The sequence below is a fragment of the Drosophila gunungcola genome (assembly GCF_025200985.1).
Source record: "Drosophila gunungcola strain Sukarami chromosome 2R unlocalized genomic scaffold, Dgunungcola_SK_2 000012F, whole genome shotgun sequence".
In the NCBI taxonomy this organism is placed as follows: Eukaryota; Metazoa; Arthropoda; class Insecta; order Diptera; family Drosophilidae; genus Drosophila; species Drosophila gunungcola.
The window spans coordinates 1,916,266-1,939,645 of NW_026453170.1; the positions used below are offsets into that span (position 1 = coordinate 1,916,266).

Sequence of the window (23,380 nt, forward strand, 5' to 3'; positions counted from 1 at the left end):
GGTACGTCATTTCTCCCAAACTGACTAAAAAGTAAATGATTTGTTTTTGAATAATTGACAATTTTCCATTTTTAAATTACACATTTTTTGTCGGTAGATGGCGACAGTGTGAATTGGAGTTTTCCCACCTTCCGTTTTATAGGGTACTGCAGCGCCTTCAGAATGTAGAGTAAAACTTATTTTAGCTAATAGCATACACATTTTACTTTGATCTCAAATGCCAACACGCCATCTGTTCCTTTTTAAGATAAACTAAGGAATTCAATTAATATTCAGCAATTGCTTAACCTGGTTAGCCTAGGCGCAAACCAATTGTACAAAAGGTTATTGAACACAATTGGATACATTTTTAAACATCACACAGGTTACACAGTGCGACACAAAAACTGTTACTGAATTTTTAACTTGGGATTCTAAATTTACTCAACCAATTGCTAAAACTGATTGGAACTGTTCTCAATATTATTTTTTTTTACACTTTTCTCATTTTCACGAATTTTTAATTGTCTCTTAAAAATATATCGAAGTCTTACTTAAAATCAATAATGCGCTATTATATTCAGCTAGCTAGCGAAAGAGGCCGGAAAACTCTAAATGGGTTCTAACTAGTTCAGAATCTGAAGTCAAAACGCTAAACATGTTGTACAGTTCTATGGTACATTTTAAATAATTTTAAGACCATTTTAAAATATCTATGTATCTAATAAAATTCATTCAGGTGAGAAAAACACAACCATACAAAATGATTCTTAAAAAAATTGTTCTTTAATAAATTGCTACATTTAAAATAGCAATTCTCCGTTATTTTAATACGTCTCAGAAAAAAATGTGTGAATGTCACAACAACTTCTCCAGTATTTAATTACTGACTTTAAGCCTCTCTCAATTTAAACACCCAAGTTTAATTAAAACAGATCATTGTTTTTTTGTGTGTATGTATAGCCAAGCCATTTTTATATATTTTCTTACAGTTTCGATTACAAGTTATGGATATAGCTAAAATGATTGCATTCGAAATTGATTCGTTTCGTTTACACGGGGTATGCGCATATATATTTAGCTAAGAATCTCTTTTAAATAGTAATAGGTTCTTTTATGGGGTCACATACATAAATATTTACATGCATATGTGCACATACAATTGTAATAATTATTGATCATTATTTATCGCTTTCACGTTTCCAGTTCAGATCCATTTCTAAGGCTCGTCCCAAGCATCCGTCTCCAGCGTCGGAACTCAATCTTGTATCTAATTAAAAAGAGATTATGTCGCATTCATCAATTGTAATTGCTAATCGGGCGATAATTACAGCAGATACAGGTTTATCAGAATATCAACGGCAATTACAACCGAATACACTCAACTCAACTCAACTCAACGATTAAAACTCAAACAAAGGCAAGCAGAAGCATTTGCGGTGAAGAGCGACATTTAACACATGCACCAGACACTTAACAAATCTGCGTCAGTTTCGAATTGCGTAACAACTAAACACTAAAGTAAGCTTTAATATCTAACCAGCACCCAGCAGCCCGTGCCATCGTCCCGTCGAAAGTAGCGCGGCCGATTGTCCCTGAAAACGGTGACGGCGGGGAACTGGTTCTCCTGTATAAACCTTATGGTGGCACGCGTCTGAAATGTAACAAAGTAATTCGATTACACAGTGAATAAAAATATTCTTTGGATTAAATAACTTGGACTATTCCATGACAAGAAAGGAAGCAAACTTTGTCAAGCCGAAGTAAACATACCCTTGCAGCTATTGCAAAAATTAAACATCTTTAAAACATTGAAGTTTTGAATTATATGAGTACTCTTAATAACCCGTTGAAGCTATGATGAACTTCGTTCCTTTGGCAGCTATATGATATCGTTTAACGATTTTAAAAAATGAAAAGTCCACAGGAACAACAAAAAAATGGAAAATTAGAGAAGTTAACATTTTGTTTGATATGTTTTTTTTATATTCCGGTTGTTTCCATGGCAGCTATATGATAAGTTGTCCGATTTTGATCATATCTAAACCATAGTTCCAAAATAATAATTACTTATTTTCAACAAAGTTACAATTTTGTTACAGGAACAACAACAAAAAATTGAAAATTAGAGAAGTTAACATTTTGTTTGATATGTTTTTTTTTTTATATTCCGGTTGTTTCCATGGCAGCTAAAGATCAGTTGTCCGATTTTGATCATATCTAAACCGTAGTTCCAAAATAATAATTACTAAATATCAAAACAAATTGTATCTCTATTGTTCCTAAGGGAGCTATATGCTATAGTCGTCTGATCCGTCTCGTTCCCACTTATGTACTACATGCCATAGGTGAACAATTTTTGGGAAAGTTTCATGCAAATACGTTTAAAACTGAGAGACTAGTTGACAGACGGACATGGCTAGATCGACTCTGATGCTGATCAAGAATATATATCGTTTATAGGATCGGCAATGTCTCCCTCACTGCGTTGCAAGCTTCTGACTGAAATTATAAAACTCTCTGCAATGGTATAAAAAATCTATTGTAAAATCTAGTATACAGCTTTTCTCTTTCCATAAAAACAACGAAATGGGATTCTCTGTGTGTATATCTCGACCAGCTGTCAGAGGGGGATTCAGACGCAAATGCAAACACACCTGGGGAGCAAAGTGAGGTGGCTCCACGTCGGGACTGGAGGACAGGTGCTGCAGCAGAAACTCATCCGTCTGGGACAGCCACAGATCGGCGCCGCGCAACGGATCGTAGTTGAAGGGTCCAATGCGAAGCATACCCAGCGAGGAGTCGTATACATCCAGGACCTGCCGAGTGCATAGAAACCATTGGTATCGTCCAGTGTTAAGGAATCACTGCCAACTCACCGATTGCGCTCCCATGAAAATGCGAGCGTCGCGCAACTCCCGATCGGGTCCTCGGTCTGGAAAAGAGGCCGGAAAGATCTCACCAGTCTTGATGTTGACTCCCACGCCGTAGATTATCGGGCAGCTGATCTCGCCGCGCATCATGGTATTCAGTTCGCCCACGCATGCCTGCGTCAGATCGATCTCAAGAAGGTGATTGTGGAATGATTCTGAAACGCCAAATAAATATTAAAATTTAGATACCAAAGTGCCAAACTTTAACGACATGTCACAGAAAAAAAAACCCAAGGGTTTTATTAGGTCACACGCTTCTAAATTTGTAGTAAAAACTTATCACATGGCGTTAAATAAAATATACATGATTAAAAGTTAAATGGTACAGCGTTTGAATTAAACATTTTGTAACCAATCTGCGCCAATTCCTCAATCTAAAATCAAACGTTGTATTCGGGTCCACCAAATTTGATAAACATTTATTTTATCGCAGATACTTTAAGGCTCTTAACAATGATAATAAATATAACTACATACATACTTGTGAATTAAAAAATTCTATTTTTACAAAGTTCAGAAGTATTTTAAATATTTTTCACAGAAATATATAAAAACATAACTTTCAAAATTTAATCAAATGTCCATTAGAAGTTATGGAACATTTAAAAAGGCTCATATTACGCATTTAAACCTAGTGTTTGATTAGTTTACAAAAAAACAATGAATTCCCAAATTTCAAAATGTTACTTAAAAGTATATACTTAAAATAAATGTCCTTTTTTCTGAGTTTGTTTTGCGGTGACCAAAATTCTAGAGAACTGGATCACCTAAAACAAAATTTGTTTATTAGATTAAGTAAAATAACACTATAAACTAGCCTTTATTTGAAGAATTTTTAAAAATATGAATTTTTACCAATATGGTAAGCAATTTAACCTTTTTTTCGATTTCGACAAAAGAAAACAAATATATATTATATATACAATAAAAAAAAACATTTTATATCGAAAAAAAATCGAACGATTAAATAAATGCCAAATTTGATAAAGGCTCAGCAGTTTTCAAACTATTTGCGCCGCCTTCACAGATGGCATTTAATTATTATTATTATTATACATAAAATAAATAAAAAGAAAAATTTTTAAAGCTTGAAAGTTGTAGGATGGGTAACGCCATATGCTATTTCAGTACTATGCAGTCCAATAGAGTAGATAAACTTACGCATGATGCTGAAGAAAACGTCTTCGCCGTAGCCCTTGGCATCGCGGTAGCCACCAATCAACTGCAACTCGATCCGACCCTCCGGGTAGCCGACGGCCAGCTCCTGAACCCGCGACACCATGGTGCACACAGCCTCGTCCACGCCGCTGCCATCGAAGTGGGCCAGAGCCACGGCTCCAGATCCTGCCGCGAAACGGTGGGTTAATGAGCCAAATGAAGCCAATTTATGGGGCACAGGGCGTTGGAATCGGAATCGGAATCGGAATCGGAATCTTACCCGAGTGGCGGACCACGACGATAATACAGGTGGTGGCATCGTCGGCGCCGATGATGTTGACATGCTTGTCGTGCGGAGCGGAGGCGGCCAGCTCCCGCTGTCCCACGTAGAGCAGCCCCACCGGACCCACCGACTTGGCCTGGATGGAGTGCAGCTGCTGGGCGTAGTCTCTGTAGACGGGATGCTGCAGGAACAGGCTGTTGGTGTCCATGGGACAGTCGTCCTGCAGCACACCGTTCAGCACGAGCACCATCCTGGCTGTCTGTTATGTCCTTCCTAAACCCTCTTGCAGGGGGATCCTCGCTTTAAATTACTGCGGCGGCTTGTCTCGGGCAAGACGAGTAGCAGGCAACTGCAAAGGGGTAGAGAAAACACGGAATGACTTAGAATCCAAGCAAGACGGGATATTACAACTACAACTTCACCCGCTTGGAGCTTGGGTCCAACTTCAACAGAAGCAGCAGCAGCAGCAGCAGCATAAAAATCAATTTACGATGCCCGCAACCGCCGCAGATTTGCATGTTTGATAATAATTTCATGCAGCCGCGCTGAGAAATGTGTTTACACCTCGATCCCTCCTTGGCTGACTCGTAAATTTAGCCAGCTCTCGAACAAAACGCGCAAATAAAAATGTCAAAAGCTGTGGGCCTGCGGCCGAATCGATTCCCTGCCCTGTTCGCCAGTTAAACAACAATGGACACCCTGAAATTGGTTCGCAGGGGCGTGGCTCGAAAGGGGGCGCAGCCGGCTCGTGGCTTTGGGTAAATCTAATAAAACAATTAGAAGGCCACTGGGGGGGTCATCAATTTACGGAGTGATACCCACTGCCCATATGGCCGGCAATTGAGGCAAACACCCGAAGTCACAGATGTCACACGAAAGTTAATAACCATTAAGTGGCGGCCAGCGAATTAACCAGCAAATGAACAACAAATTTAATAGAATTTAATAATGCTCAGCATCCCCCCACCCTGTTTCTGAGTGCAATTGCAACTCGAGCTGAGTCAGCGTCGCCGGGTAATTGAATTATTTACCTACGGATGCTGTCTAGTTTCAATTAAGTGAAATAAAGACAAGTTAAAAGTTCAAGTATAAGTGCATATGCGAGTAGTAAAACAACATCGTAGAGACTCATAAACATAAATGATTACATGGGCAGTGAAAAACAATCGTCAGGGCTAATTCCCGATGCAAAAATCGTTGTCTGCCCGAAAAACCGAAAAAAAAATAAAGTAAACCAAAATGCAAACAAAGCCCGAATGAATCCCGGCCAGAAACAACACTATTAACTTGGCCCGGGGCGGAAAACAATGGAAAACGCTGTGGAAAAATCAAACAGCAAAACGTGAAGAGCTCTGCCTGGATGCTGGATGGTGCAGGAACCCAGCTAGGATAGCAATTGTTATGCTGGTCTTCGGCCTGGTCTTGCCTGGAAGCAATTTAGCCGCGATCATGCATGAATCTTGATTAGATATTCAACGAGAAATAATTTGAAAATGATGACAGTTGGCGATAGGCGCGCTCCACTCTCGAAGCCCAAGGATGGATGGCCACAGTGAGAGAAACGGGAATTAATTACATTTTAAAAAATTCTAAGTAAATATTGTATAAGTGATAATAATTATATACCCTTCATTTTCAGTGTTCAGTGTAGTAAAATTCAAACAGATTTTAAAGTCACAAACAAATAACCAAACATCCTCTTCTAAAGAATTCGCGTTTTTACCAACTCGTAACTCACAAAGAGTAACACAAACATCAACCGCGAGTTCTTCAGAAGATGACCACCATGTATATACTCAAATAATATACTCATATAAATCGACTTTATAAACCGCTTCATTTAGTGATACATTCTTTCTGATTTGTATACACCTTGTACACCAATTTCTGAACGATTGCATTCAAGCTGAGAATATTTTTATAAAAATAACACCAAATAACGATTATTAACGTTTTGAGATTTGAAAAATAAAAACCTCATGTAACAATTATCTGAGAAAAAAACACATTAATGTGTTCAGAATTGTACTATAAACAAGAGAAGAAGGTCTGCACCAAATAGTTAACATTAAGCCAAATGGGGCTTGTCCGATAAATATGGAATTTTCTACTAAACATGTAGTTGGTGAAAATTTGAGAAAAACGATCAGGTCAAAAGTCTTTATCTCGTATAGATCCTAAGTCTTAAATATACCTAATACAAACTAATTGTCAAAAAATCATCTCAATTAACTAATGTTTGAGATTTGTCAAAGTAACAACTCAAACGAATATTTCAGATGCATATAAATAAAAATCTAAAAAAATGATTAATTAAGGATTTTTCCGAGTTTTATTCATAAAAGTTATTATTGTTACGGTCCCTGATTTTTGCTGTGCAGGAAAACGAGCAGGGCAATGGAATGAAGCTGAGGCAGGAACGGAGCCGCTGAATGCAGGCGATCTATGTAGGTGAGGCAGGATGACCGAGTTTCCCCCAACTGATTCCTAATCAAAGACCCAAAAGTTCTGTTGACTCTGACTGAGCGGGCGGTCTTGCCAGTCACTTCGTGCCTGGGCCACAGATTCCCTCCACTTGATAGGCCCGAAAACCTGAATCCCGAGAAAAGCCAGCCATCGAGGAGTCCCCAATCCCCAATCCCCAATAAACAATCCCGGCGTGATCGATGGCAGTCGAGCGGAATGGCAGCGGATGGCAGCCGATGGCAGCGGAGGAACGCAGCAAACAAGGCCATCAGAAACGATTCAATTCATTAGGCCGGCGACGAGTCTATTACGCCGACTGGTCCGGACTCCGGAGAACTCGTTACGGTTCTGGCTTATAACAATCACAAATTATGGGTTTGTGGCCGAGCGGGCAAAACGATCTTGTAGACTTAACACTGATAGCCAGGCCAGTGCCGGGCCGAAAACAGGTTCCATTTGTCTACTGGCCGGGCATTCTTGGCCACATGATTGATTGCAATTTTGACGACTGCAACGGCGGCGGCAACTGCAACTGACAGCAACAGCAACAGCAACAGCTACAACTGCTACTTTTCGTCTTGGCTCTGACCATTCTGGCCACGTAATTTACACCCAGCCACTTCAGCCACTGCTAGCTGCTCATCTGTCCAACTGTCGGAACACGCTGGCCGCGCATTTCAAATTCTTTTGGGCAGCCCTTTACACGACACAAATGTCAACAAGCGCGAACAAATTTCAGCCAAAATACGAGCTACAACACAACTGGTTTTCGGTGGCTGAAATTCCGGCCAAAATGAAGAAATTGCAGGCGGGAGGAAACCAAGCCATGTGACAGGGGAGAAGGCGACCTGAGTTGGTGGAATCAATGCGACTTGGATCTGGCCAAATCCGAAGTTGCAGTGGAAGGCCCTCTTCCGGGTTCGTGATTTTTCTTTGTTGCTGCTGCTGCTGCTGCTGTAGTTGCTGCACAAATGGTTGCTGCTGCTGCTGTTGCAGTTGTCAATTGTTTTGCACACATTTCATGGCCAGCATGCGGAAATATTGTAAAATTAATTTCAATCGTTTGTTAATCGAAAGATAACTCCATACAACCAGTGGGTTCTGCTCTCCGCCGATCCCGATTCCGATCCCCATGCCCAGCCATTTAATGCCGCACTGACAATTTAATTTGGCCCAGCTGCAGCGGATGGTTTTGGCCCTGGCCCAAGTCCAAGTCCAGGTCCAATGGCTTTGGCCAAACGTGACTGCCAATTGACTTCCACACAATTTCGCTTTGGCACGCAAATATCGTGAGGCCGGCTACCTTCCGAGCTCCCCAAGAAATGGTCACCAAAGACAAAAAAAAAAAAATGGAAATCGAAAGTTTACATTGAGTGGAAGCTGGGCTTCGTGTTCCTCTCCGGCGGTTACAACTTTCTGGGATGCCAAAATCAGCCGAAAGAAACAGCAACAACCGGAGGAACAGACGGAATTGAAGTTGACATTTCTGGCCATGTTTTTCGTGTCGGTTTTTTTGGGTCTAGACCAACGATTCCGTCTTGCCGTGCAAGATGCCAATACATGTACATATATAATATATGTCTAGCCAAATCCGAAAATCTTAAAATCCAAAGTCTAAAGTCGGAGATTTCCTGAATAGCTCTAATTAGAATTGCCGATCGTCGTGCTCCCCGTGGCTCAATGTGCTCGAATCAGCAATTCAATTCTATAATTCTATTTCATCCAGATAATGATTAATGATGATAGGTTCATTATACGCGTACTGTCGTCGCCTCTCATTCAATTAAGAAATGCAGTAAAATAACTGGAAGTTAGTTATGACTTGGTACTTGGCTGTCAATCACTCAGTAGATATACCGCAGAGGGAGTGTCAGTTTATAAGGAGTTAACAATAGAAACGAAGATGTTAATAATAGAAAGTAATAATGTTCTGGAAATGATACTTTAAATAATCACATAAAACCTTTCATTTTTATCTTTGACGGAATACGAATATTTATATTATTTTTAAAAGAATTTTATCTTCTGTTAAGAACACAGATACAATCTTTCACATGTTTTATATTTTTGTCTTCAAGAAATAATGAAATTGATAAGTAAAATAAATAAATTTATGCTCTTTACTTTTACTTCCAGGAAGGTACGAAGATGAGGATTGTAGGTATAATAGAAAGTTTTTGAAACAATAATTAGTTAATTAATTACCTAAAATTGTATAATAAATTTAGTGAATAAGGAGTTGACAATAGAAACATACGAATACAGAACACAAACGAAGAAGATAATAATAGAAAGTAGTAATTTTCTAGATATGTTACTTTAAATAGACCACATAAAACATTTCATTTTTATCTTTGATGGAGTACAAATATTTATATTATTTTTAAAAGAATTTTATCTTCTGTTGAGGATCCTCTTAAATAGAAAATTTCACATGCTAACTTCATTGTTTTATATTTTTGTCTTCAAGAAATAAAGAAATAGATAAGTAATATAAATCAATTACTTATAGATAGATAAGTAATATAATCAATTACTTAAACTTGCAGGAAGGCACGAAGATAAGATTGCAGTTTTAATATAAAGTTTTTGGAACAGACTCTCAATAAATTAAATAAATTTAGTGAATAATGTTTTAGTTGATTTCTCGAGTTCTTTGGTTTATAAATTGATCGTATTATAGTGCGTTGTTTAGTCTACCAGGATAAATCTCCCATTTAGTGTCATTTGCGTTGCACAATTTCCCAGACTCAGCCGAAAAGGAAATCTATTTTCACACAGCAGGTGAGGCCCAAGCAAGGCGAATTCCCACTAAGTCTCTTGTCCCATTACTAAGTTGGGATCGTCTGCCGTTGTTGCTGTCGTGTAGTATCTGCTAACTGGCCGGTGTCTCTGCTTTTTTAGCGAATGCCTCCGCCAGCTGGTTGTTTTTCCTTATTTTGTTTTTATGCCTGCTTATGCAAATGCAAATGCGACTGTGGCGCGGAGTGTGCGTAAACGTTTGCGCCTTTTGTTCACGTGGATGTGGATGTGGATGTGGATGGGGTCCGTCGATTCCGAAAGCGTTGCGCTGCCGTCATGTCCAGTAATTAGCATAGCACACAGTCCCAAACGCAGTCGTTTTCTTTCAGATCTGTTTTTTTTTTTTTTTAACATTTTTTTTCACTGATATGTGCTGTGCTGTTGCTGGTTGACAACCGCGGCACTTTGTTTGTCCTCTCCTCCGCAGTTGCACTCGTCAAACAAACCCGCCGTCGGTTTGCATTAGCTGAAACCAAAGTCTGACTTACTCTAACTAAGTTAAACTCGTTTGACTTTTATGGACTGCGCTTTGCGAATGAACTGCAATGTTCTCGGAAAATTGCTGGACTTTTATTGTGTTGATTATAAAGCAATGGAGAATCCGACAAGGATATGAAAACGATTTAAAGAAATTCTGTAGTTAATCTAGTGAATCCTTTTGTATATCAATTTAAATTACTTCTTGCACAGATTTTATCATTTAAAATTTGTTTGTGGATTAGCTATGTTTTAAGGGTATACTTGAAAAAAACATGTACTCTCACAGTTCATAAATATTTTAAATTACATTTTTACTGCTCCCAATAACCAATTAGGAAGGATTTGCCGGCGAAATATCTCACAAGTATTTCCAAATTCATATGAATTCCGATCAAGGATTGTCCATTGCATTCGCGTTTGTTTTCTTGTCTGATGCGCCGCCAGCGTTGAATATTTGCCAGCGCAATTGGACATGTTTTCCGTGGGCTCATTTCTGTTTTTTATGGCCAAAACACACACAATGACACATATACAAACAACTGCAGCAGCAAGAACGACCCCCAAAATCCACAGCAGTCGGCTCGGCATGGTTACAACATGCCTACAACGTGGTAATGGTACTGGCCCGACCAACTGCTGCACCACCGCTGACACCACACGAAAACAACTTTGGATAATTTTGCAGAGTTAATCACGAGTACTTTTAAATTTTAAGTTTTTAACAGGCAGTGTGTAATATTTAATTCTAGTGGAAATGTGTTCGCTAGGTATTCAATAGGTCTTTAGTAATCTTACATTGATAGGAGGAGCAAAACTAGTTTATAGTACTGTTTTAAGATCACCTTGAATTTGGCATTTACTTTGTATATTTTTAACGTAAGAATCCTTTTACGAAAAATTCCCATTTGGGACAACACTTATTACTTTTACCAATATTGGAGATCCATTTTTTGGACCTACAAACCTTTTACTATACAAATATTAGATTTCCTTTATTTTTTCTGACAAATTTCTATTTGCCTTTTTGAAGGGTTTTTTTTCAAAATGCGATGTTTAAATAAAACGAATTAGATCTAAAAATTAAATTTTGTCCGAGTGCCCGCACCACTGAGGCGGCATGTTGGTACCGTCTTGTAATACCAAATTTCATAGCGGTACACTGCTAAATATTTGGCAGCAACAGGCAACAGCAACCACAACCACAACAACAACCACAACAACCACAACCGACTACGTGCGGGGGCGGAGGTTTGTTTTTATAGCCGCCCAACCGCCCAATCGGCCCTCCCCCTTCGGTTCGGTGGTATGTGGTATGTGTGCACCACCGGTTTGATCTTGGGCATTCATTCCGCATGCGGCACTATAATTTATAACAACTGCTGAAGGCGCTCGCCGAGTGTGCGACTCTTGCAGCTCCTCGACTCCTCCATTGCATCTCTCCAACTCTTTTCTTTTCTCTTCTTTTCTTTTCTTGTTTTATTTTTTTCCTTTATTTTATTTTCTCCTCTGGCCGGCATACGCGATGCGTTCATCCTTTGTGGCCAGAAATTGCAGCTCATTGTTTGGCTTTGCCTTTTGTATACCCTTTAAAGCGAGGGGTATGATGGCAGGTTATCATTCTGATGCGACCTCGCTCGATTTTGATGCTACGCCATAGACAATTACACCTTTTGTAAATTTACAATTTGGGTTTATGCCCTCGATAGGTATTTAACCGATTTCTTTGTTACTTTTTAGTCTGAAGATGAAGTTGAGTTTATTAAAATTTGATAGTGTATAAAATTACCTTTCCTTTGTTTTCGCTGGTATTTTAATAAATGCAGTGTTTGTTGATTAAATTAACGTTTTTAGTGATCCTAAGCTCTTACATCCATTCTAAAGTGGAGGATCAACTGAAATCTATTGTGCTACAAAATAAAATTAGACGTCTATATTTATTCGTAATAAAATATCATATAAGTTATAAAAAGTTAATAACTTCTCATAGCACAATGATGTATGAATCCAAGCTATTTTCATTAACCAATCGTTATGTCCACAAAATTAGATTAATAGCTGGTTGAAAATAACTTTCAAGGCATTTACTCCTAGCATTTTCTAGGGTATATAGATTTCGCCATAAGATTTGTCACTCCTCGATTTTGTGGAGTGGAGTGGCAGGCACGCCTCTATCTGCAATGTGCGATCTATTGCGACGGGCGCTTTCCTTTGAGCGGAGCAACTTGGCCTGCAAAGGCTGTGAAGCTGTGGAGCTGTAGAGCTGTTGAGCTGGCTGGGATTGTATGGGATTGGATGGCAGGTCTCCAAATCGGAATGGAGCAGTGCGAGCTGGGTCTTGCAGGGAGCATCTAATGGCCGGCGGACGCAGCTCCATTTCACCTGAGATTGATAGCAGTTGACGTCGTTGCAGCTATTCGGCTTGGTTTGGTTTTGAAAGCCGCTGAAGGAACTTTTATGATACGGCCCGGTGATATATATATAATATATATATTCCTGGCCTGCGCGATGGAATCTGAATAGATGATTTCCTTCGACGCTGCTGCCTGGTATGTCTCTTCGGCTTGATTTATAGGAAGCGATTGTGCATTTTGCAAATTACGATGTCTCGGCAGCTCTGGGGATTACTCGCTGCCCGGCATTATTAATACCTGAATGCAGGCACACCAGTAATAACAACATCATCATCGTCGGCTCTTTGGCCTCCGCCTCCGCCTCCAAATCCTCCCTGCTCCTTCTGCTGATTGAATCTTTTATGTGTGGATTTAGGAGCCATCAGCGGTAGGAGCAGCAGAAAGCAAGCCCGGAGTTGAAATTAAATATTTATTAAATCGACAGCACACACACACAATAGCATATAAATCAGCTTAAAAACTATTCAATGAATATTCCAATCAATAGACCATCGCACACAAAACAGCAGTAGAGGTGGGTGATGTTGTTGCCGAAGCTTTAGAAAATCTATGACCCCTAACAAAGTCGAAGGAGGAAATTAAAATGTTGGGCAAATGAGATGGCTACGGCTCGGCCACAGATTAGTGAAAATGGTATTTTTAACATACCCGCAGTATAAGAACAGATTTATCTTTCCTATATAATTTGTTATTGACAAAACCGTTTTGTAAAAAAAATGTTGAAATATGACATCATATATAAAAAGTAGTTCTGAGAATTTGTTTTCTTTTTTATATTATTTATACCAGGTTAAGATTTTTTAAGAGATTGCCAGGTCGATGACTAATGTAGTTGATTGTAAGATGTTTTTCCATGTGTATATTTCATCCCCGTTTTTGAGGCTCGGTGAAGACATCCTCTGCTGATGCAACCTTTCAACTTCTGTCGAGAATCTATTGCAGCAATTATGTCCTTTTCTTGTAAGGACCTCTGACGAGTGACCGGCAGACAACTTGGGGCCAAAAAGGGAGTTGAAGGCAGTCCAAGTCATTGTGCCTCGGGTTACACTGACCAATTTCGAAAAGTACAAATTGAGCTGCACTCACCTGGCTGCCAGGGGGTTATGCATTGTGCAGCGAGAGTTAGTTTAATTAATTCAGCATCGAAGGCTGTAAACAAGCTTCGGCCAGGCCAGCAAGCAGGCCGTCTTTGACAGCTTACTCGAAAGAGGTGTACAGGCACTTGTCGTCAGTCAGTGGAGCGCTTTTTCGGCCCCCATCTCGAGAAAATCACACACAAACTGAAAGAACTTTGACCCTTGACCCGGTGGAGCTGGCTGCTGGGAGAATCCCCTACGAAGTGGTGAAGTTGCCTTCAATTAGCGCTTTGGACACAGATATTGGAAAACAGTTACTCCTAATTTTTAATGGCATCTTTTTTGGAACACTTAATGTAACAGAGAGAGTTTTTCGGCCTGGCTGTGGGGTGTTAGTGGTGTTAGCACATCTATACACCTTGGAGTCTGTCGGTCGCCATAAAAGATCTTCGAGGGAAAAACTAATTACACAAGTCGTAAAGTCTTAGCAAACCTAAAGGCAAACCAAATGAGATGTTTCGACACTTGACGGAAATGGACTGACTGAGTCAATCTGACTCATGCCGTCTATACTTATCTACACTTTGGTTATCGGTGAATATTAAATATTTTTAAATAAACAAGTGGGTGTTTATTTACATAAAATCAGCACGAAAAAAAAAACAAACGTTCATATAAATTGTTTATTCTTTAACAAAATATTTTTTTGTTTTTAAATAAGTTTTTTTTTTTTTTTTCTCAAGAAAGCAAACACTTTAAACACTTAATTTGCAGTTAAATTGTGCAGACTAAAATTTTATTTTCATGTTTTACCATAATTTCAAAAGATTAACAACCTAATTGTTTTTTTTATTGTTAATTAAAATGGAGGCTTAACTGATAAGAATAGAAAAAATCAACACTATCGCAATAATAAATATAGAAAAACTAAAAACACTTCTTGTTTCAATTAATATATTTTTGTTAAGCTCAATTTATATTAAGCAACCCACTGCAATGTAGCTCGCTATCGGATTTAATTTAAACGAACCCCCATTTAGATTCTTGTTCTTCCCTCATCTTTTCCTTCGATTAAGATAGCCAGAGTAAAATTATTTTTAGACCAGCTAATATTGATCATCTAGGAGGGCTTGATTGATCGCCAGGGATAGCGGAGGACGCGGACTCCTTTTCCCAGAGCCCATGATCATCGATTGCACCGACGATCGATCCATTGGCCGGCGAAATAAATTGTTGCTACACGTATAAGACATCGTGTACGACAAGTTAAGACAACGATCTGCTCGCCTCTGCGGCTTCAGACTGAGTCTTGGCCAAGAGTCTGGGTTCTGGCCAGAGATTTGGGCCCAGTGATCCGCATCATGTGGCGTTGGTCGCTGCAGGACCGCCAGTCCCGAGATCAGCACTACGAAGATCGCCAGCTTCGGTTGCGTGGACACTATTGCGCAGTGTGTCTATATCATTAATTAATTTAATCACTCGAACATGATTTCGCTGTGCGCCTGTTCGCTGCCAGTTGTTCTCACAAAAGTTATTAATTTCGACGAAAAGTGATCGATAGCCGGGGAAAACCCGGCAGGAAAATCGAAGATAAGGCGCTGAGGATCCCACTCTGAATGAGGCAACACAATATAGATCTCTGATGCATATTGCTGAATAATCAGCGTCGCCCGCTTATCAGCTCCTCGCAGCTCCGATCCCATCCTCTAGCAGCGTCCCATAAATATTAACGATCTTCTGGCAATGCGAGATAAGGAGACATTTTTTTTTGGTGATTCTCGTGTCTAAATCTGGGAAATCAAATCTGGGCAGCGGATGGGTCCCAAGATTCAACTCACTTTCGTTGGCTTATAGAGAGTGTTATTATAACAGCGGGGTAATTTTAACCTCAAAAGATTTTCCAACTAACCCTGATCAGCAATATCAAACTGAACTTAATAGGGCTTTTAAATAAACATTTTTAAAGGCTCTAGGTAAATTATTGTTTTCTTGTTGTATACCACAGACCCCCTAGTTTCTCTGCAAAACATTTGTATTTTTTTTTTAGTTCTCTAAGGTTTTCTAGGAATTATCTTCTTAAAACTAACTTTCTTTTCGATATCTGAATGCACTTGATGGGTATATAAAAAATCTTCTAGGCGTTAAAATGGTATGCTTTACATACTTTATATATTCTATTTGTAGAGCATTATCTTCTAGAACTTACATTGATTTGCAATTTATCACTGCACTTAAAAGGGTTTCTATAGTATTTGTAGTCACACAAATGGGATCTATGGGATTGTTTCTTTCACTGTTTGCACTAGGCCGTCGGCATTTCTTTTCAATGTTTTTTATAGACAGCTTTTCCTTAAAAACTTTTGATTTTATAATCTTATAATTTTAAATTTTTCCTTGATTTTAAGGGACTTTTTAAGCTTAGTCAGCGAGTGCGCTGAATTATCCGCGAGACGACGAGAAGCAAACCGGAATGAGACTCAAAAGCAACTGAGCCGCAATTCCAAGTCGAAGTCGAAAAGACACTCGGCGAGAATAAAAGAGCAGCGCCAGCGCCAAAGCCTTTGGAACAGTTTCCAGTTGAGCCTGCGTTGGGCAGAAAGGGAGCGCATGCTTGCTGCCGGCAACCTAATTGGACCCCTCGTTGCGACGCGCTCTCTCGCGCTCGCTCTCCGGAGCCTCTCTCCCCGACTTGGAGCCTCTCCCTTCCGCTCTCTTGGGGAGGTGCGAGCGGGACGGCGCATGGAGCAACACGTGTTCTTATCAGTCGGTCATTGAGTGCTTTTTTAGATGAGTGACTTGAGTTTGATAGCCAATGAGTGGAGTGTTTATACTTCGAATTTGGCTTAATTTCATTAGATGCCGGTCCACTGTCACTCGTTTCGGTTAGTGGTCACTCGTTCACTTGGGGTTGCAGTTCTTTTGGTTTCCTAATTGGTCAGTGGCCAGCGCTTTATGTACAGCAACTGCATTTGGGATGGCCCCTATCTTTGCCGTAATTAATAAAAGTAAAACACAAAGGGTTTTTCATAAAAAAATTATGAGTTGTTGCAGTCTAAATCTTTCAGAGAAATTTATCTAATTTATGCCTACCAGTTGACCACTTAATCATACAAGATATAATGGTTGGGGCCAATTTCGTGCAAGGTACTAGCAAGCCCACTATTTTTAATTTTAATTTTTTATTATTACTACTTTTTTAAGATTTCAATATTTAACTTCCTTTTTTTTTAGAAAACGTCCTTTTATTAATCCAGATTCACGGATCTTCAAACTCTACAGCGTTCATTCATTGAACAGTTTTTTTGTCTTGGCTATCTACATATGTCTGAAAGAATGACTATATTTTTTGTACGGAACATTATTAACAGTTAAGTTTTCATATTTAAAATTTTCCTAAAAATTTGGAATTGTCAAAAGAATGTATAAGCACAAAAAAAGTAAGTAAATGGGGGGTAAATGGGGAGTAATTCTTTAAAGCATTAACTAAAACTTATTATGAGTTGTAGCAGTCTTAATCTTTCTGAGAAATTGATCTAATAATGCAATTCAGCATTCATTCATTCTCCAGTTTTTTTTTTTTTTAGTTATCTACTTATCTCTGAACCTCAAAAAAAAAAATATTTTTTGTATTAAGAGTTAAGCTTTCAAGTTTAAAAGTATCTTAAAAAATTTGTATTGCCAATAGTAAGTATAAGCACAGTTAAAAGTATTTTTTTAACGCATTAACTACAACTTATTTCGATGATATATTACATTTTACATTACATTAAAGTTTTAAATTTATTTGATTTTAAAGTTAACTAAGCAGCTTTATGCTTAGCTATAAAGCCTTCAATGGAGTACTTGACTTGTCCACCTGAAACTGGAGCACAAAATACTCACTCGTATTCCCCCTGCTCCTTACTCAATTTCCCAACATTTTATCCCAAAATGCAACCTTTTCAACCAATACCTCTGCCTGAATTGCTGCTTCATCCCGAAGGTGGCACAAATGCCATTACGCACCGCTGTGAGATTGTAATCTAAGCTCTCGTTATTGGAGCAGGCTGGGATTTAATTAGACAAATGTCCCACAATTTGTAATGTCATTTTTCTCAGCAGTTGCGGAAAATCCGAATGTAAAACTTTTTGGTGTTGAAAATGCAAAAGGTGAACGAAGATGTGGAAAAGCGGCAAGAGGGGCGGCAGATAGCACCCGAAGTAAGAAGAAAATATGTCTAATTTTGCACCATGTGGACAGTGGTCATTATTTTTGGCCAGTGATGGACTCTAGGGGCGTCTGGGGGGGGGGGCTTCCAGGTACCAGAAATCTTTGCCAAGCCACTTCCCCGCCCCTCTATTTCTGCGAGTGTGTGTGTGTGTGTGAAACAGCATGCGGTCCCTCGACAAAAAATGAGATTTGCTGACCGGTGGTCATTAAAGCACATTTACAATGAGCGAAGCCATGTTGGCTTGTGGCTAACATGGTCTAAGCCAGCCCCTCGCCCCTCCCCCAATCCACAGTCTATGGCCATGCAAAATGACCAGAGACAAGCGATCAAATCGATGCCGAAATTAATTTATCTTGGCACTGGCTACCAAAATTTGACAAATTGCAAATGTATTTGAAATTGACTGCAAGTTGTTAGACCCACGAGGTTCGGAGGGGGGTAAGTTTATCGCAGGGGGTACGGTATAAATTGAACAAGCTGGTCCTGATAGTTGATTAAATTTTCATTTGGCTTTTGCAATATCTGGGCATTTTAATTATGTTGTTTAATCATCGATGATTTTAGTATTCAACAAAATGAAGTTTTTGGCAACTAGCTTTCGGGGTTTTTCTTTTCAAAAATAGTAGTTATGATCCTGCCTATTGCGTTAAATATTTTACATTAATCCTGCTGATAATAAAATTGTTAGTTTATGAACAAATTTTTTTGAATTATATAAATGCATGCGTAAGTAAACAAGCATTATAATATTATAAAGGATAGTTAACAAATGTATACATTTTAATCAAAAATAATATTATTCTCTAACAATTAAGAGTGTACCACGTTAATACCTAATCCTTCGCCAAATAACCCAAGTAGGTAAAAACCACTCTGTAACTTAAATTTTTACTTTTAAAAAATATTTTTAAATTTTTTCATATATCAAACATGTTTTTGTACACTTTACAATACACTTTGAGCTGATTTTATAGAAGGGAGACCCAGTCAATTAATCTTATCAAGTTGTGAACTCTGTAAGATTTCCCTGGCAATTGCCTATGTCGAGGTCTGATCAAACACAACCCAATGAAGCACCCATCTTTTCCAGCATCCCGCTCCAAAAACCGCACCCACCATCCACGCAGTTGATTGCACTAATTGGCAAAGAGCGTGACGATCGCTGGCGATGGACATCAGCGACTGGTCAACGCTGATGGGGAGCTCATGGGGAGCTGGATGGGACAATGAGACAAGATTTTCATTCATAAAACACTAGCTGAGTGGACCGGAAGTTCTTATTTGATTGCAAATTATGATATGTTCCAAGAAAGGGTAAACTGGAGCATTTCAAAATCCTGTTCATAATTAAAACAAAAAAAATTGTTTTATTTGTTGAGAGATTTGCTCTTTAAATAATAAAAAAAAATTGTTTTAATCTTTTTGAACTGCAAAATAGTTTAAACCATAAAAAATAATATTTGTTTAGGTTTTAGATTGTTAATGTATTAACACAATTGTAAACACTAATATGTATGAATAACTTCTCATGCTTGAACCCACTTGAAACAATGTACTTGATCAACTTTATTCTTAGTTTTCAACTGAACTTACACGACCAATTAACGTCCTGAACTCAGACCAGCAAATGTAGTGCTCACGTTATTGGTTTCACAATAGATTTTATTTGCAATACGGTGTATATGGTATAATTTATAATATTGACATCCAAATATTTGCAGTCCTTATAAAAACCTATCAGATTAAATTGATTCTTACTTAGCCAATAAATAAATATCTCAAACTTAAGTTATTTTGTTTATAACAAATTTTAGTTATAAAATCATATAGTTTCTTTCTTTTTAAACTGCTTAAACAAATTGGAGTGTGAAGTGAACTCAAAAGGTAGAGTATCCCCGTTTCCGGGTGCTCAGAATAGTAGTTACTTTCTTGTTCCTATGCCAGCAATCGCCCAAGTTCAATAGTGTTAATTAAAGCAAAAGCCTTAATTATTGCTATTTGTTTGTTTTCCCTGCTGTTGTCACAGGGGAAGTATTTCCGCCAGGAGTGAGCTAATCCGGTCACAGCTGCCGCCGCCTTGGTCACCGTTCGGGATCGCATTTCCCCGGCCCAGAGGTCAGGGGTCAAATGCAGGCAGAAATATGTAAATGCAGGGCGCTTGCGTGGAGCGATAAAAACAAATCGAAAAGGGAACCCACTGCTAACCGATTTCCACTTCAATTTCGAGCCGGGTCATAAACTTGCCAGCATATTGGAGGAGCAGTTCTGGGCAGTGGGTATGGGTATGGGTATGGGAATGGGAATGGGTCACGAGCTCGGCGGTGCAAGCTAAATGCTTGTTAAAGGGCGGGTACGCGATTGTTGCTGTTGTGCGGTTGGTTCGTGGCAACCACAAAAACAAATCAGCCCCAGTGGAGTAGAGCGGAGCGAGGCATCTGCATCAACATCGGCATCGGCATCCCGGCAATTGGCAAATTCGATTTGCAATTTTTGTACAAACGCTGGAGGATCTGCTGAGCTGCTGGTTGAGCAAACAATTTAGAATGAAGTGCAATCGGGAGTCAGAAAGTTGATTTGCAATTTCATGGCAGCGGCAATTTGCACCTCATCATCATCATTATCCCGGCAGATCTTTCTCCGGGTGATGATCTTTCAATCGTTCAATCAGGCGGTCCAGCGAGGCGAGGCACGTGCAGGTTGCAACCTACAACCCGTGATCCGTAACCCAAAGCCCATTGCCCATTACCCATTACCCATTGCCCATTGACCACAGCCCGAGCAATACAACGATCCTCAGGATGTCCCACATATTTCTCGCTATCTCCCGACAGAAACAAACTATTCGTATCATTTTGGAATTTCACCGGCTATCGTGGCCGCAGCTGGGCAAACCAGGAAGTCTGCCTGCAACAAGTTGCCGCAGCAATGAGAAAAATTTCGCTAGATAAATAATGCATATCTCACGCACTAGCTTGGCGGACCAAAGTTGAATTAAGGCTCATTTTTACACAGAGAAACCTAACGTTGCAATGCCAAAATTAATAAAGATAAATATGAAAATATTTTCCATAAAAATAAGCTTAATAATAGCCTGACATTTCCTTACCTCAAACTTTATTTATTTGAGATTTCATTAAACCGAACTAGTTTTCTTGGCAATAGAAAAAAAATTACAAGTACAATTAACTCAATTAACTCGAAGTCTATATAACTGGACACGATAAACATAAACCATTTTCATCTTTTTTTGGGTGCCAAAATATAGATATGAAAAAATATGATGGATTAAAAAAATGTCGATGAAATTATTAATTATTTTTAAATATTTACGAAATGTTAACTTTTAATTAAATATTTAAACAACATTTATTAAATTTAATATAATTGGGCTCCTTTTTTAATACGTATAACTTCTTATAAAGTTTTTGGACATTTCCTATATCAATATGATAAGATATAATAACTTTAAAAAGTTAAAAATATTTATTTAATATTTTTTTTGAGCCCGTTCCACTTTGAATATGAAAATATTTCAAATATACATATGACATATTTGGTGACATTTTTTTCGGTGCAGCCGAAGTTACTGCTTTTGGCCGTTTAATGAAGGCCTAGATCCGATGCCTGGCCATAATAAGCAATGGCCAACAATGAAATCTTGGCTCCAGCCAATTTATGCGATGGCTTGCAGTCTGGCTTTCTGGCTTACTGGCTGCTTTTTATTTGGCTTTCTTGCTTTTCAGCTCCCTTCTCGTGGCTGCGTGTTTTGCTTTGGCGCGATTGCTTGGATTAATTTAAGCCCTGAGCTTGGCAGCCTCGCCGAAAAGATTCATTAATGTTTGATTTTGGGTGCTTTTCTATTTACTTTTTCCCAAGATCAAGCGAGATTTACGCCAAATTGCCAGTGCCCCGAGCTTGGGCAAAGCATCCGTTGCTGTCCCGCCATCTCCTCAATCCTCAATCCTCAATTCCCGATCTCGTATTCCTCCCCCGACTTTTGCTTTTACCGTTTCTGATGCCGCTTTGATAGACAGTACGGACCAACTGCAAAATTGGTTCATTAAATGCAACAGTTTGTTTAGTGGAATTGAAAAACCCGCCTACAGATAAAAATCCCTGTTCCAGTTTTCAATTCCCACAAATTTAGGTGAAAGCGAAACTGAGACACTTTGCTATTCGATTAAGTTTTTCGGAATTGGAATTGATTAACTAACATTAATACTCTATACAACGGCATAAGATTCACGGTTTGAAGTTCTTGTTGAAAAATGTAAAAGTAGGTGGAGATACCAAATTATTATCAAAACAATAAAATTTCACTTCAAATACTTTGAAAAGGTTTTTATAGTTTAATTGAACCAAAAAACAAAATTGCTCACATACTTGTTGATGTCATAAGTAAGTAATAAGTTAAAATGAAAAATTAACATAAAATTTTCACACAATTTGATTTTAATAATGTTGCGCAAGTCATTATCATCATCTAGTGAAACAATCTTTTCGTTAATTTCTTAAACTTTGTTTTGCGAATTTTGTACTTTTAGTGTGTATTTAAAGAAAAATAAACAAGAAAGGAAGCTAAACCTTTAATGGGGTCTTCTACTCTCGCAGTTTTAATAAAAAGATTTTTTTTACTTCATTATTTTAATCTTTGTGTCTGAAAATGCGCTGCAAAAAGGATTTTGTCGAAATACTATTTGTTCGCTTTTTTGTTCCGTTGTTATAGAGTTTGGTTTATTCTGGCAACTTTAAATAAATAAACACTACTGTTCTTTTGCTGTTCTATTCTAAGCCCATATTTCTGAAATCATTTCTGAAAAATTGAAGACTAGTTTGCGTTAAATGCCTTTTAAAATTTTTTTTAAAAAAACTTGACATTTCAGTTAATTTATCACCTGATCAACCCTGTAATGGCCATATTTTTAAGAGTATTTAAAACAATAAAAAAGGTTTCAGGGAGATTGGGTTCGCAAAGGAACTTTTAACTGGGGTGTATTTAGGAATACCCTTAAATGTGACAGGCCTCCGATCGAGCTGCCTGGTTAATTAGTGTTATAACATTTACAAATTGCACCCACATGGGCAGCACAACAAATAATTCGATAATGTTCAGAAAATGTAGCGGGGAGGGGGAAATTACAATGTGCAACTCGTCAAATAACCACGCGATGAAATGACCGCATTAAAGGCTGCCGAAAAATTTCGAAGCAGGCGGAACATTTCCCCCGTTTATTAATTCATTATTTATTACTTTTGCATCCCCCAAATTGTACTGAATAAGCAACCATTAAATATTTGTAAATACGATAGTCAAAAGCCAATGGGTCCTATGTTATTGTTTTTAGAAATATACGATTATGGGTGGAAATCCATACACACTCACTTTTACATAGCACCAAATGGTTCCGCGATTTTCACTCGTTTTGTAACTCTTTACAATTTTCGATTTAAGCTCATAATTTATTGGTTTTTAGCTAATTTTTACTTGCTAGCAGCAATATGTTGTTTATTTCTTGCGTTTAGTGGAACCGCACACGGGTATCCCCAAAATACCGCCACAAATACCATCGTTGAAAAGATA

General features: G+C 38.5%; 1 protein-coding gene across 1 annotated transcript; it reads right to left on the bottom strand.

Moving 5' to 3' along the window:
- Positions 1–1,021: 1,021 nt before the first annotated feature.
- LOC128255763 (protein N-terminal asparagine amidohydrolase) lies at positions 1,022–16,078 on the bottom strand. The gene is made up of 7 exons (XM_052985506.1): positions 15,795–16,078; positions 4,351–4,702; positions 4,074–4,256; positions 2,859–3,067; positions 2,637–2,798; positions 1,520–1,633; positions 1,022–1,249 (listed from the first exon to the last, which is right to left on the bottom strand). The coding sequence occupies exons 2-7, from the start codon at positions 4,601–4,603 to the stop codon at positions 1,238–1,240; spliced, it is 933 nt and encodes a 310-aa protein (XP_052841466.1). The 5' UTR covers positions 4,604–4,702; positions 15,795–16,078; the 3' UTR covers positions 1,022–1,237.
- Between the last annotated feature and the right edge of the window lie 7,302 nt (positions 16,079–23,380).